The sequence below is a fragment of the Hetaerina americana genome, unplaced genomic scaffold (genome assembly GCF_022747635.1).
Source record: "Hetaerina americana unplaced genomic scaffold, ioHetAmer1.1.p SCAF_7, whole genome shotgun sequence".
Lineage (NCBI taxonomy): Eukaryota > Metazoa > Arthropoda > Insecta > Odonata > Calopterygidae > Hetaerina > Hetaerina americana.
The window spans coordinates 84491367-84507967 of NW_027287316.1; the positions used below are offsets into that span (position 1 = coordinate 84491367).

The following is a 16601-nucleotide window of genomic DNA, read 5'->3' on the forward strand; positions in this document are numbered from 1 at the left end:
ACATATATGGGTATTTGGATGGACAAAATTAATTACTAATTCAACAATTTGTGACCCCCAGCAAGACACAACGTCCTACTTTACATCAGGTCCCTCTTCAGCTCTGAGTACTTTCTTCCTCCCTTCATCCGGTCAAACATCCCTATCCTGTTCCTTCCCTTTCCTCTTTTGCCAAACATTCTCCCCTCTATCACAGTCTTCAACATCCCACTGCCAATCAATAACCCTTTGAATCCACTTTTCCTGCCTCCATAGGATTTCTCCCAACAAACCCCTCTCTTCGCTCACCATACCAAGTACTTCCTTATTTGTTTTCTTCTCTTTCCATTTCACCTTCTCCTGAAAAGTGGCTGAAGGGGGTATTGACCGGCAGCGGGATGTTGATGACTGTAATTGAGGGGAGAATGTTGGGCAAAAGAGGAAAGGGAAGGAACAGCATAGGGATGTTGTACGAGATGAAGGGAGGAAGAAAGTACTCAGAGCTGAAGAGGGACCTGATGTAGAGTAGAATGTTGTGTTTTGCTAGGGGCCAGAAATTAGTTAATTAGTAATTACGTCCATCCAAAAACCTACCTTAACTTGCATATTACCTAATAATAATAATATTATAAATATACACCCACACACACACGTACACAGGATCCGCTCAATAAGTATCGGGACTTGTTCGCTGTAGCCTCAAAGGAGCGGTGAATTGGAGTCCGACCGGTCAGCGCGGTAGAGGGGTCCCCCTCTACTCAAGCTCACTTTCGTTTAGTTGTCTCCGGGCACCAGAGAGGGGGTGGATTTTCCTGAGGTGTGATTGTTTGTGGTGTCGTCGCGCAGGAATGTAGCGCACCTTCGACCAACCCTACGACATGAAGTTTTGCGTTAAACTCAGGAAACTCGCGTCGGAGAACCTTAAATTCATTGAATAGGCTTATTGATGTGATGCCTGAAGCCGCACAAGAGTTTTTGAGCGGCAAAAAATGCTTAAGGAAGGCCGGGAGCTCGTCGAAGACGAGCACCGCGTCGGACGCCCGACGACCGCAAGAACCGATGCTTAGGTGGCCAATGTGAAAAGCGTTTTTGACTCTGACAGGCGTTTAGCCATCGCCCTTATCAGTCGGGAGATCGGCATTTAAGTCGGAACTATCCCCAGCATTGTAACGGAGGATCTTGCGGTGGGGAAAGTGTGCGCGATTTGGGGGAGTTGAAGTATTGTGAGTACAATATAATGAAGAGTATTTTGCAAATAATACTGAAATATTTTCTCACCCGAGTTGGGAGATGAATTCTTGATGCCTCAGCGATAGGATGTAATTATTTTGTACTTATTCTTCAATGAGATTAGTTCGCCTTGCATCCCTGCATTAGATCAGAAAGAGATATTTTGTGGAAAGCAGACTGACGAGGCGATAGGCTCATTGCTTTAGTCCTTGTCATGTATGTAGTCATCCCCCAACACAGTAATGTATTGTGTGTTGCGGCAATAGGAGTTATGTAAATTAAGCCATTTCTAGCGAGGTAACCGTTTGACTATTTTATTAGTGACCATTTTATAATTTATCACTTCTGTTTTTTTACATTTTTAATTAAGTAATAATTTAGACTATAAATGGATTTTATCCTTTTAAACATTAGTCAACGACGAAGGAATCCCGAATAACAACTAATGAATTAAACATTTGATATTTTTAAACGACAACTCTTGAATGCCTCATTATTTTGATGAGATAATTAATTACTTGGTAAAATAATTGACTCTGGTAATACGCTGGAAAAGCACCAAAGTTTTATTTCATTTTTTCTTTCCTGCAGTTATCTCAGACACCTTGAATTCGACGCATTGTGAAGCAACATTGTTTGATATGTACATTACTTAATAAATCTTTAGGTTAAAATATTCATATTCTTTAAAGTTTTTCCTAAAAAATTGAAAATATATATATTTGGTTGTAAAAGGGGGGTTAAATTGAACATTCTTCAATGTCTATAGTGATCAACGTTTTTGCATTTACTTAGGCTGCTTTGCTAAAACGTTTATTGTGCTCCAGTGCAGAGAAATATGATCCAGAAATTAGCCCAGAGCTGTGTATCGAAGCAGATAGAATGTAGTTTTTCAATGAATGACGTAGTGCGTTCCAAAACTATATTTTATTTCGGATTATTTTCTCCCTACATTTCAGCTGAATACTGTTTTCCTCGTCAACATTATTCGTGTTTTGGTGACCAAGCTGCGAGCGGCACATGCCAACGAGCCGAGCCAATATAGGTAAGTAAATTACATTTTGGAAAACTCATATTTCTGCATGGATGAGTCAGTGTTCGTATTTGAGCATGCTCCATTTGAATAAACATTTATAAAACCTAGTGATATAAATTTAGTTGGATATATTAGTACAAAGAATTTTACCGAAAATATAGACGTTGAATTGCATTATTTAAATGCTTACATTCGTTATAGAAGATAGAATATTGGGGAGGCGAAAGAGAATGGAATTGTACGGTGTGTATATAAAAATAAATATATATATATGTATATATATATATGTATATATATATATGTATATATATATATGTATATATATATGTATATATATATATATATATATATATATATATATATATATATATATATATATATATATATATATATATGAGCGAGATCAACTGATGAATGAAATGATGTAAGCCAAACGAGATTTTTGCCTTCGATGATATTCTCAGTGTTATAAAAATATTTTTGGGGCATCCTGAACGCTAATTTCAGGACAATAAGTCACGATCAGAAGTATAAAAATTTTTTAAATTGTATTTCAAGACCCTTTGATAAAAAATGGAAAAAGATACTTAATTCAGTGTTGTAAATGAGCATTAATTTTTAGGTCCGTGTATCTGTATCACGAGCCCTCAGACGATTGGCGAAATAGATTTGGAATAGGCCCTCGATAAATGGTGCGCCCGACATTGGGATATTTATCAGTCCGAGCACCCACTAATCGTCAGTCGTCATCGACCAGATCGCAGTTCTGGGTCTTCTTTGTTGAACGATTCCATTGTTGTGTGGATACTGGGCCTACCACCATTACAATGTTGATACACGCTTTCAAAAAATTAAAGCTTTCCTCAATTGCTCTAGCTATCCGCTTTGTATTGATAAATTTCTTGATTACCAGTTTATGTTGCTTTTGAATTTTTGAAACTAGCGTGGTAGTACAAAGTTATATCGGAATGATTAAAATAATTTTTTTATACGATTGGTTTGAATCCCAAATTTCTTGGAACATGAAATGCATTTTGTTTTTTCCCTTCTTTGTAAATAACTCTTCCCCTTTCTCTATTCGGGGGGAGATTTGGTTGGTTCCTACTCCCCTCATTTGTATCCATTTTCGTGAAAAAGGTTTATTGTAAAACCCGAAAGGGGTCACTCTTAGATTTTTGACGCCACTATATATTTCAATAGTGGAGTGCGCTAGTGCGCAACCTTTTCTTAGGGTGGTGAGTGGAGGGGAGGAAAGGATCGAATGGAAGACTTTGGTTTCGAACTCAAGGAGAGTGAGTTGTTCGGGTGATGAATGGTCTATGTACCTCACCTCTGCGCATGTGTGTGTGTGTGTGTGTCATGGATGTGTGGATTGGGGCGTGTCCCGCCGAGATTTCTTTCTTATCAATTCATGCTAAGTTTCCCTTGTACTTCGTCCCGGGCGCGCCGTGGCCGCTTAAGCAGGAAAACAGTGAGGGCCACGCTGGTCCTGCTGCCGCTCTTCGGTCTGCACTTCGTCGTGACGGCGTACCGGCCCAAGAGTGGCGGCGACAACTGCGACTGGATCGAGCTCTACTTCTACGCCGACTACCTCCTCGACGGACTGCAAGGCTTCCTCGTCGCGCTCATCTTCTGCTACTTCAACGGGGAGGTGAGAGATTTTCCCCTTTCATTCTCTCCTCCCTCCATCGTCCACGAGGAAAGCGACATTTGTCATTTCACCACGGCTTTAATGGATACTGGCAGGACACGTTTCTTTACGCCGAAGCAGAAGACGTTCGCAAACAAATCGCGCGCCAATCAATTAGAAGTGTGTAATTTACGAAGTTCATCGTCGTTGTGGATATGAAAACCTTCCTCAAATTTAGTGCTTATCCTGCTCATTTCTTGTCTGTCCTTACTGTTGCTTTGATCAAAGGCGGTCACGTGGCTTATTGTAATGCGCCAAAATAGCAAACATGTTTTTCCAACACATAATCTGCCATTTCCCTCTACATTGGCCCATCATCATTTTTTTTCTCTCCAAACGAAACACGACCCGACGTCAAACCTTAGTATAGATCACTCTACCATTCTGCATATTTTCTTCCTCTCTTCATTCCGTCCAACATCCTTATCCTATTACTGCCCCTTCCTTGCTTGCCCAACATTCTTCCCTCTGTCATATTCTTGAACATCCAATCGCTCATTAATATACTCTGGATCCATCTTTCCGGCCTCTTTTGTATTTTTCCCAGCAAACCCCTCTCCTCACCCGCTCATGCTTAGCACTTCCTCGTTTGTTTTCCTTTCTCTCCACTTACCTTCTCCGTTCTTCTGCACTCATGCATCTCAAAAGCCTCCGATCCACGCTCATTATCCTGTTCATTGACCACGTTTCCGCGCCGCACATAGCCACGCATCACAGCCAAGTCTCATCCAGCCTTTTCTTATCATTCTCACTCAACATGCCCCTGTCATCAATTCGCTCATCCTTGAGAAAACTACTTTGCCTAGTACTATTTATCTGCTCATGTATCCACTACTTCCACCATTTTGGTTTGAAACAGTTCGGAGATACCTAAACACTTCCAGCTACTGTAGTTTTAGTTCTCATATTTTCAAATTTAACTAGCCTTTCTTTCTCTTCCTGGAAAACCGCATAACCTTGGTTGCATTTAAATTTATTTTCATTCCATATCTATTTCAATGACCTTTCAATGTACCTAGCAGAGTGTGCGATCCTTTGGCAGACTGGCAAAATAAATTGAGTCATTCCAATGGCCCTTGAGCCATTTCCTCCACACACGTGGAACAGCACACGTGATAATGGGCAACCCTGCTTTACGAGTCTCCCTGACGCTGCCCATCCGGATATCCCGCTCCCCACTCGCACCTGAGCAGTCTGAGACACGTGCATGTCGCGGAGAAGTCTCACATCAACTCTATCCACTCATATTCTACAGTATGCATTTAATATGCCTATGACTAATTCACTCTGTTAAACGCCTTTTTGAACTCTACGAAACAGGCAAATACGCCCACTTGTAATGCACACGCCGATTGTTTTCTATGTTCCTCTCAAATAGTTAGTTGTCTCATTCTTTGCGATGGCATCTCGCGTACCTCTCCCCGTCCTAAACCCAAACTGATCTTCCCTTTGGTAATCATTTGCCTTGATGTCCATCCTTTTGCTGACGATCCCGAGCACAACTTAAGCTACGTAGGAAATCAAACTTATTGAACGGCAGTCCTTACATAATGTAACCTGTATCGTTTCCGGGAAAGGACCTAACACTAATCCGAAGGTCTTCCGGTCATATTTTTTCCTGAAAAATAACACGAATTAGTCAAAAGAGGGTATTCTTCCCATAATTTCCTAAAACTTTAAGTAGTACCGCAGGAATGCTGTCTTCCCACACGGCCGTATTTGATTTCAGTTTCCATAATTTTCCTCCTTCTCTTGCCATCGAGTAAGCCTGGGCATCAGCTATCCTAATCTACGACGTATTTTCTTTCTCCACCTAATCTCGCTGGCTTAACAGCAATTCTGCATTTTCCGTCCACCTCATCTGAATCAACTAATCTTTACCCTGAAGAATCTCAGACTATTTGTAATGAATTTTCCTTCTTCTTCTTTGGCAGTGTACTTATATTTAAAGTATAGTATAGCGCACCAACTTCACTATTCCACGGTAAACTATCCATATCATCGCACTGCGTCTTCCTTCACGATTCTTTTTCTTTTACTTTAGGGGATCGAGATGGTGCGGGGGCTAACGTACTGGCTTCCCACCGCGAGGGCGCGGGTTCAAATCCCGGCGGTGTTGAATATTTTTCAGAGGTATCTCGATCCCTACTTGAGGTGCTTTGTGGAGGGCACTTTGAGTGAGTACGCCGTCCGTCGGATGGGACGTTAAACTGCGGACCCCTTGGCGCCTTTCGTAAAGAGTAGGCTAATGCCGACGCCGGGTTTCTCTCCACCCTTCATCCTTTCCTGTCCATCCCCTCTGGCGCAAATGACCTTAGCTGTCGGTCGCCTCCCCTCAAAACTACTACTACTCTTTTACTTTATTTGTTACTCGTCTCAATTAATTATTTAACTCACTGTACTTTCTTCTGCCTAACTTAGTGTTTACATTGTTCCATTTTCTTCTCTATCTTTGTAATCATCTCGTCGGTGATCCATGGATTTCTTGTCCTTTCCTAGTTACAATTCCTTTTGTTCCTTTTGCGGCTTTCGATGTCCCTTTTTTATATATTCCCATTTTTGCCAGATGGCACTCAGCTCCCTGTCATCACTTATAATTTTCCCTAAAGCTTCGGACGTTACTTTCTCATTTCTCTGTTAATGTTTTTAAATTCCGTTTCGTAAATCATTTTAGTAATAATGACTTGTAAAACTTAAATTTCTAAATAATCGTCTGCGTCCGTATCCGCTCCGGGGAAACTACTAATTTATTACGCTGTTCCTTAATCTGTGCCTAACTATAACGTAGTCGTATTTCATACCTTTCGGTGTCCCCCGACATTTTCCAAGCATATTTACGCTTTTAATGGCGCATAAACCAAGTGTTGGTGATATATCCCTGTATACCCGAACTGTAACCAAGTTCGTAGGTTTTCCGTTTCCCTCTACACGTAACATTCTATCAGTTGGTTACTCTGTGTTGACCACCCTTCTTCATAACTTTTTATTCAATATTAAGGCAGCCCCTCACTGGCTTTCCTCCCCTCCGCTGTGTATTACTCTATGACTGTCACTCCAGTAATCCCTGCTATCCTTTCATCTCACTTTGCACGGCCATAAAACATCTCAATTCCCTCGCTCCATCTCTCGCTTTATTTTCTCCAATTATCCTGCACTTAATATCGTCCCAACATTCCAAGTCGCTATTCTAACTAATTCGGTTCTCTTCTTTGTCATATGTGCTCCCGCTGTCGCTTTTGCTTCGCTGAATTCAATTTGCTTTATCGTTAATTTTGCTTTTTCTTCTCTTTAAAATTGGTCTATTATTATTTATGAAACGTTGTGATCAATAAATTTTAGTGGATATGCTTTTAATCAAAATCGGAGCAGCCGTTTTTTAGAGATTGCGAAATAGACTCGCGTCAATCATTTTAAAAAGTAGAGAAGTTGCTGGTACGTACCTTTTATATGGTGGGCGTGTATTTTACGTAAAAAAGCGAAAAGTAAATCCTTTTTAATCACTCTCGTATATAGTTATTGGCTGCAGAATTAAGTCAGCTGTCACTCAGCTGTGCAGGGCTAAAATGCTAAAATATTTTGATGGATATCTTCATGCTCCGCAAATGTATTTTTACTTCGTTCATGTTTAGATGCCGCCAGCGTGGCATCCTGCCTTAGATTCACCCCCTCTCTCTCTCTCTCTCATTCTCCCTCTCACGCCTCGCCCCACTACCTCACACATATGTTATCATAATGAGTGGTGCATTTGCTTTTGTCTTTCCCATTCCAAAATATAACTATTTCTCGCACCAAATTATTACCAATAATACAATTTTACGATGAATTCCATCCATCGTGGAATACTGAAGAATAGCGTACTATTTGGCACGTTGCCCCCATCGGGCCACGTATGGCACGTGAACCCGCGTGCCAAAACGTCCCCAACCACCGTTCAATTCATTGGTGCACAACTGCGAATCAAGCCTCCCGGCATTTCCCCGGATTCCCAATCCAATGAGCCAATCACTGATTTCGAATGCATGTCTGTCCCTCAGCGAGCCACCCTGCATGGACTCCAGGGCTGCGGAGCCCTTGGAGGGCGGAGGGAGCTAATTAGTTGAGATCCTTTGGAGAGACTATTCCTCACTAGAATTGCTACCAATTGACTTATTCTCTAGGATTTTCCTCGTCTGCCGGTCGAGTTTTCTAAAAAAATTCATTCAATTATTAATTTTCGATGATTTTCATTCGCCTTTTAGAGATTGTTCTCTACGAATATGCAATGTTTCCTACAAATAATGTTCTCATGAATGTTCTTGACTTCGCGAAGGTTTTCATAATTTTCTCTGTTTATAAAATTCGAAGATTAGGAATTTTTAAGATATTAAGTGAGCGGTGAGGAATATTTTAGTTTTTCTGAATAAGGATTGAGAAATATTTCTATTTTTCAATGGATCATTTAAATTGAAATTGAAAAGTTATAGTAAACCGATAGAAAAGGAAGTAACGCTATAAATGTTCAAAATTGATAAAATAAATAAAACCTGATGGTGTTATACCGTAACGAAACCTTGGTCGTAAATAAACATTTTTTTATGTGGAAAAGCCAAGTGGTTTAATTTTAAGTTCAATTGATAAACTAAATTGAATATTGGTTCAATTCAAGCAGTAAATGACTTGGAGAAATTTGTACTTAACGATGGCGTCGTCAGAAAAACCATTTTTACCATTTTAATATATTTTATGCAGTGGAACTCAACAAATTTGACTTTGTATGTTACAATAACGGCGCGGAAACGTGGTAATTGAAGCAGGAGGATAGACGTAGACTGGAGGCTTTTGAAATGTGGGTGTGGAGAAGAATGGAGAAGGTGAAATGGACAGAGAAGAAAACAAATGATGAAGTACTTGGTATGGTGGGCGAAGAGAGGGGTTTGTTGGGAGTTATCCTATGGAGGAAAGAAAAAAGGATGAAGGCCGTATTAATCGGCAGTGGGATGTTGAAGACTGCAATAGAGGGGAGAATGTTAGGCATACGAGGAAAGGGCAGGAACAGGATAGGGATGTTGGACGGGATGAAGGGAGGAAGGAAGTACTCAGAGATAAAGAGGGACCTGATATAGAGTAGGATGATGGATTGCGTTTTGCTAGGAGTCACAAAATATTTATTTCGTAGGTTTGCCCATCCAAAAATCTACCTTAACCGGTAGATTACCTTATAATAATAATTCTACAATAGCCACAATTAGTCCCTAGACCTGTGGTAAAATACCGCAATTAAATTTTTTTAAAGACGAAATCTACAGACTTGCATGCCGATGCGTGCCGATAAATGGATCTGATGTATAATCAGAAGGAATCCAGGTGAAGTGTGAATTCTGTTATTCACACTTTGTTTTGTGTTCCCAAACGTATTCTATGCATGAAGAACAAATTTTACATAGCCAAGAAAATTCACAAGCAAGAACACGTGAATAGCCGACATAGAAACGTCTATGGAAAATCTAAAATTGAGATAAATGTTATTAAATTAGTAGAAGTATTTAGTTATCAATTTTAACTAAAATTGTAAATAAACTTGAAAGATTCCCTCTCCTCTAATAGGTTTATTTATGATCCACATAACACTACTGGCAAATTGTTAGAAGAACTGTATCAAACTACGAATGAAAATAAATGCTAGATTTGGGCGTGTCAGCCCTGAGGTTGTACCATTCGTGAAGAAAATGATATTCAAATCTATCTTTCCTTCGGTTCGTCCCTTGCCTCTCAGAATCGTAGTAAGATGGAGCTATAAATGCGTTTTCCACATTTTCACAAAAGAGACCCGATTCCAATTTAACATTCGCTTCGCTAGTGATTCCAAACCAGGTTTTTTCCCAATACGTTTTTCCCAAACCAGGTTTTTACCCACTTATAAGTAGGTCCCTAGGTATTATCGAGACCCCTCTTTACAAATCTCGCCCCTTGTCGCTGAATGCGATCTGATTTGGTTCCCCCCCCGGGTTGGGGAGGGGCGGAGGACTCGAGGGGGCCGTCATGCGAGTGGCGCGCTCGTCTCTTTTTCTCGAATACAGGTGCACTACCTGATCAAGCGCTCCTACTTCCGCTTCATGGAGGCGCGCAACCCGAGCCGGCGCGCGTACGGCGACGGCGGCTCCCGGAGCTGGTTGACCACGGGTCCCCGGAACAGCAGCTGCACGGCCGGGTGGGACCACACCCGGACCCGCGCCTCCGTCGTCCACTCCACCCTCGTCTCGGACGCGGACGGTGGCGCCGGACGGCGGGACTCGATTCCCTGCCGCGCCCAGCACAAAGCAAAGGGCCATGACGTCAAGAACGGCGACACCATACTGTGACGCCCCTGCTAACGCCCCCATCCCTCCCACTTTGGGATACCCTTGGTCCTCTGCAGAGCGGAGAATGCAAATGAAAGAAGATAAACCGCTGAGATGCTGGTGGCAGTTCACGTCGGAACAAGGTGGAAACACGGGGCTTCTCCGCGGCTGGCATTTCGCTCACGGAGGAATGGTTCCAGAAGACAGCGTTCTGAAATGGCGCCTGGCCCCGTGAAACTATAAACTTTCACGAAAGGACACCGATCTGCTCCCAAAATAAGTCTCATTTTCAGACGAACGCATCGAGTGCGCTTTCGATACCTCAGTCACTCCACGGGTAACTTAGGACTGTTGTGACTTAGAAGCAATCGACTCGCTGCGCATAGTCTGCGGTGAAGCTTTCTGTTTTGCACTGAGTCGATTTACTATGAAGAAATGTTTTATATTGTGATAACTTCCATGTCCAGTGGATAATTAAATGACCGTTTTAAGTTTGCATGTGAATGTTTCTGTGTGTGTGCGTGTGATTGTAGGAATAGACTTGGTGTATTCGGTGTGATATAATTAGGAGAAGAGCGGGTACATGGTTTTATTGCTGTTTCAAAACCGTAATGGCACTTGAAGTGACGAGGTGCATGTTGAAATTCTATTGGTTTGCTCTCTTGTGGCTCAGCTTGCAACTCGGTGGAAAATTTATTTGGCAGTCGTGGTGTTCGGTGTGTTTTCAATAGAAGCGCAGTCTCAAAGATATTCCTGCAACTGTTATTCGTGTGCTGCCCTTTATGTGGTCGATGTTCCAGAGTTCTTTTAAGTGCAATGACGCGATACGACTTTATTTTGTTAGTTTAAATATTTTCTCAATGTGATTCTATGACAGCGTGAGGTTTATATGTAATCGAAAAGCTCATTACGTCATTGGAATCAAACACAACTCCATCCAGACTTCGGCTTTTCAATTTATTTTAATTGCAGTGTCGAAGCATGGGAATAAATTAGAAGGAAAACCTGTGTCATTATTTTCTCTTGCCCTTCTACTTCCTCTCTACATAATCTAATTTTTCATCGCTGAAAAATAAAATGAATCACCTCAGTATGAACATTTTATTTCTTCGGAAAAGGAGCACCATCTTCAACGGTAGTTCGACCTTTTGGCCGGTTCCCTCAAGGTTGACCTCCTTGTCTTCCTGTCTTAAGTCATTCCATTCGTCTCTTTGTATCTTTCCCCAGTCTCAATCCTGTTCATCACCACATGCGTACCTCTTACTCCGTCGCCCTCCAACATTCCCTCTAACACAATCTTCAACAGGCACTCCCCCTTCCTCGTACAACAATGCTCTTAACAAATTAACCTTTCTTTCCTTAATTACGTTTACCAATCATCTCTTCTCTCCAATCCTTCGTAGCACCTCCTCACTATTTACTCTATCCTTCCACCCACTTAATTCCTTCCATTCTCTGCCAGAGCCACAATTCAAAGGCCTCTCCACTCTTTTCACTTCATCTTTCCACTAAGGAGAAATATTTGTTAAATATCGGTATCCTTTATAAAAATCCCTTTTTTGTTTTTATGTTTTTAATCATTTACGTAAGTTATGTAGCCACATTTTAGAAAACGCGTTTGCCATGATACCCCCTTCCTTGTTGGGAGTTTCAAATGGAAATAGCATCAGATAATAGTGGGTGTTCACTTAAATTTCGCGGAAAACAATGGAACCGTAATTATTTCAAAATATCTCAACTACAAAGCTTTGCTGATTGATTTTCCCAAATTTTAATGATGGCTTATTATTCTGGAATTTGGATAAATGTCCCTTTCAAACCTTTGCAAGTCAGAACAATTATTCATGTTTTGTTGAATTTGAACTCAAGCTGGACTCGAGAAGAATTCAACGGGCTTCACTTTGCGCGACATTTCTTAACTTCACTCAACACTGAAAATGTTGAATCAACGTCAAGTCTCTTGATGAACGCATTTATCAATTTAGATCAAAGCATATGTATTATGTTAAGTTTTGTAGAAACTTATCTAGGGCTTATTTAAAAGCTTTTTTTAATTTTTCAAAAGTTAAAACTTTTGCCCCAAATGTGCGGTAATTTATGGTTTTTATTCCCAGGACGTTAAAAACCGGAGATGAAATGATATTAGTTCGTGGTTCCACGTTTTAGTGGTAAAATTCAGTGCGCAACACTTCGTTGATGGGAAGTCCGCTACAAACAAATGAAAAAAGAGGTGGTGCTTCTGATTGAGAGATGCATCCCTTGGCGTTCGCTGCGATGGTGGCACCACTTAGTGTATTGGGTGGTGGGACATGATAGAGGAAACGAAACATTGCGGACACTCAGGCGGCGTGCAGAGCAAGTTCGTTTGGGCAAGACGGGTTTCTTTTACAGACGCGTGCTTGCGAGAATGCGTGACCTCAGTGCCTGCCGGCTTTGCTGAGGGCGTGCGTGATAAGAGGGCTTTGAAGGAATGAGTAAATGCGTCATCGAGGTCAATCACTCGCGTTGCTGTGGTCGAAGAGAGCATCGCTACGCTCCATGGATTCTGAGGCACATGCGATGGGGAGTATACTCATCTACATTGGTATCGCTCTATTCCAAGCAGAGATCGTCAACATTTCAGTCACCTCCACCGCTGTCCATCTATCCAGAACTCCTCTATTGACTGAATCAATAGAATTTTTTATTTCCCAACATTGTCTTCTACCTTTTTCTCAATAATTTATTGTTTCAAAATCTTTTACAAGATCACAAAAAGATTAGTCGAGGATACCGAAACATTCTGTCGTTTACGTTTGAATACCTTTTCGAGATAATATATTTTTGTGGCTCAAGCGATTTCTTCGAATTTATTTTTTTCTATGTTTCACTTACTTCATTTGATCATAGTATATACTGACTTAATATTTCTTGGTAAGCCATTTTTGAAATAACTATGGCCAAGGATGGAGGTGTGTTGGTGTAATCTGATTGCCAGCGTGGGAAACGGGAACCTCGTGGCCGTTGACTCCTGAGGTAACAAACATGTGGAGAAGGCACCGGAAATGGGTCTGCTAACTGTAAGGAGCGGTCCTTTGGACAATCACGAAGAAGAACCCGTCGTGATGAGGTAAGTGAAGAAATAGGGAAAATGAGAAAATAATGCTCATTTTCCATTCCTATGGTTTATGATTTTTGTGGGGAACCATTGGCGGTACGGGGACAGGATTTGGCACTCTCTTGTTTATTTTATGCTAATGTGTGAACTGCACACGCCATGGGGTTATGTATTGGCTGTAATCAATCCTTACCTATCAAACCAACACTCAGGTTGATAATTTTGCAATATATTTTGTGTGTGTGTATATATATATATATATATATATATATATATATATATATATATATGTATGTAGGTATATATTTAAATATATATATATTTAAATATATATACATATATATTTAGCATACAAGCATACCAACCGTAAAAAGGAACAATACCACAAGCAAAACAACAACACCCATGCCAGGACACAAGCAAGAATGCGAAACTCCACCACCACATGAACATGGAAAACGAAACACTCTACCTCCTAGGAGACTGTAAAAGGCAGGGAATGCAACCCAACGTTGCGGGTAGCAGGCATTTTTTCCCCGCGGAGAGGGACGAGGGATTGATAGGGAGACTGAGAAACAGATGAACAGAACACTAATGAGGTCATTCGGTAGGAATGGGTTATGACAACAAAACACACAAGGTTAGTGGAAGAGCATGCATTTAAGTAGAACTAATTATTCCCTAGATACTGAGGGTGGCAAGTGGAATTTTTGCTTTCTATAGTCCTGCAGTTGCCTTCCGGTATTGTCCGTGGGAAGTAGGAGTCCTTGAGTCGGCTAGTTCTGGCATCTATTTTATTTATTTGCACAACAAATCACTTCGCAGCTGCAGAAATTCGGGCTGATAGGAAACCATGGATATTGATTTCCGGATATGAGCCACCATCGGAGTACATCCAAGGATACATCAGAGAATTAAAGAGCCTGATACATATAGTAAATTCAAAAATAAAAGGATACTAGTCGCAATTGACTCTAACGCAAAGAAATTAATACGTGACGTGTACAGATGGGAGGTTCATGCCGAGCTCCCCATCAGAGATCACAGATTAGTCACATACCAGATTGACACGACTACAGAAAATGAAGGCTGTCATCAAAGAAGATTTGATATCGGTGCGGCAAACTGGAGAAAATTTATGGAGATATTATCAAAGAACACCTTGTACAAATGTGAATTGTTGCCATGGGATCCAAGCAATAACAACATCGATGCTCAAGTTGGATCACTTACGGAGGCGCTGCAAGGCTCTCCGCTCTGGCCTCGATCCCTCTAACCAGAACACGATGAAACGAAACAGTGTGGTGGAATGAGAAACCTCATAGGCTTAAAATAAATTATTGAAACCTACGGAAAACTTACCAGAAAAGCATTAGCCATGAAGAACGTACCATCAACAAAAGAAGATACTTTGAGGCAAATTCCCTCCAATCTATTCCCATTTTCTGCAATATACTCATTAGTTTTTCCCAATTCACTCCATAAAACGCTTTTTCGAAATCTACGAAACAGGCAAATACCTCCAGGTTGTGTTCTATATTCCTCTCGATTAATAATCTCATTACTGCAATGGCATCACGCGTACCTATCCCCTTCCTAAACCCAAACTGATCATCCCCTAAGTAATCATTTGCCCTACTCTCTATCCTATTGTTCATGATCCTGAGAACAACTTTAGCTGCGTGGGATAACAAACTTATCGTCCTGTAGTCCTCACAAGAGGTAGCTTTACCTTTTTCGGAATAGGAACTAAAACTGATCTCACAAAGTCTTCCGGCCAGATTCCCTCCTCATAAATACTACGGATCAGCCCATAGAGTCTCTTCCTCCAACATTTTCCTAAGCATTTTAAAAGTTCCGTGGGAATGTTATCCACCCCCACGGCCTTATTTAGTTTCATCTCCCTTAATTCCCTTTCTATCTCATTGTCTAGTATGCCTGGACCTAAGCTGTCTTCCTCTACGTCATTTTCTTTTTCAATGTCTAACATTGTTGGTCTGAGTTCTTTACTATACAGTTCTTCTATATACTCCTTCCATCTCTCTTGGATCTTTCCTGCGTCAACTATTACCTTACCAGCCTTATCGCTAACTGTTAGCATAGCTCTTCCTTTCTTACTTCCCGATAACGATTTTACTTTGCTGTATAGCACACCGATTTCACCCTTCCACTGCAGACTTTCCATATGCTCGCACTGCGTCTTCCACCATGCTTCCTTTGCTTTATTTGTTGCCCGCCTCAATTTATTGTTCAATTCTTTGTACTTCATTTTGCCTAATTCTGTATTTATTGACATTCTTCCATTTTCGCCGCTCATCCATCTTTGTAATCATCTCATCCGTGATCCATGGTTTCCTAGTCCTCTTAGCGTTAACGGTTCCAATAGTGTCTTTTGCGGCTTTAGACAACCCTTTCTTGATACATTCCCATGTTTCTTCAACAGTACTTAGCTCTTTACTATCCTCCATGATTTCCTCTACCGCCTGTTTGTATTCTTTCCTTTTCAAACCATTTAATGCTTCTACATTCCATTGTCTAACTCGCCGCCCCTGACTTATCTTTTTGAAACGGACGCTACATTCCATAACATCTTAATTGTGGTCTGAGTCCGTGGGAAGCTGTGCGAATATATCACACTGTTCCTAAACCTGTGTCTAACCAGGATATAATCTAGCTGATATCTTCCTGAGTCACCTGGCATTTTCCATGTATACCTGCATCTTTTGTGGTGTCTAAACCAAGTGTTGGTGATGACTAAGCCCTGCCTCCTGCAAAACTCAACTGCTTTCTCCCCGCGGTCATTCCTCATGCCTAATCCGTAATCCCCGACCTCGTCACCATCTCTTCCTTCGCCTACCGTCGCATTCCAATCCCCCATCACTATCAAATGTTTCCCTGCAGGAACAAACGCGATTATGTCCTCTAACTGATCGTATATCCTACCTCTTCTTCCTTATGGTTGCTCGGTGGTATGTATACCTGAATAATAACCAAGTTCGTCGGTTTTGCTTTTATCTCTACTAGTAATAATCTAACCGTTACCTGCTCTATGTTGATTACACTTCTTCCTACCTCTTCATTTAATACTATGGCAACCTCTCGTTGGCTCTCGTCCCCGCCGCTGTATATTATTCTGTACTTATCACTCCAGTAATCCCCACTATCTTTCCACCTCACCTAGCATAGACCTAAAATATCGATATATCCCCTTTCCATGGCTCGCTTAACATTCTCCAATTTCCCTGTCCTCAT

General features: G+C 41.2%; 1 protein-coding gene across 1 annotated transcript in view; it reads left to right on the forward strand.

Annotated features, from left to right (window-relative positions):
- The window catches only part of LOC139696902 (calcitonin gene-related peptide type 1 receptor-like), a 57011-nt gene extending 45681 nt beyond the window's left edge, over positions 1 to 11330 (forward strand). The window contains exons 8-10 of the mRNA XM_071595782.1: positions 2169 to 2254; positions 3710 to 3896; positions 9992 to 11330. Coding sequence (XP_071451883.1) covers positions 2169 to 2254; positions 3710 to 3896; positions 9992 to 10273 — 555 coding nt within the window. The 3' untranslated portion in view covers positions 10274 to 11330. The remainder of the gene's footprint in view (positions 1 to 2168; positions 2255 to 3709; positions 3897 to 9991) is intronic.
- Positions 11331 to 16601: the final 5271 nt, after the last annotated feature.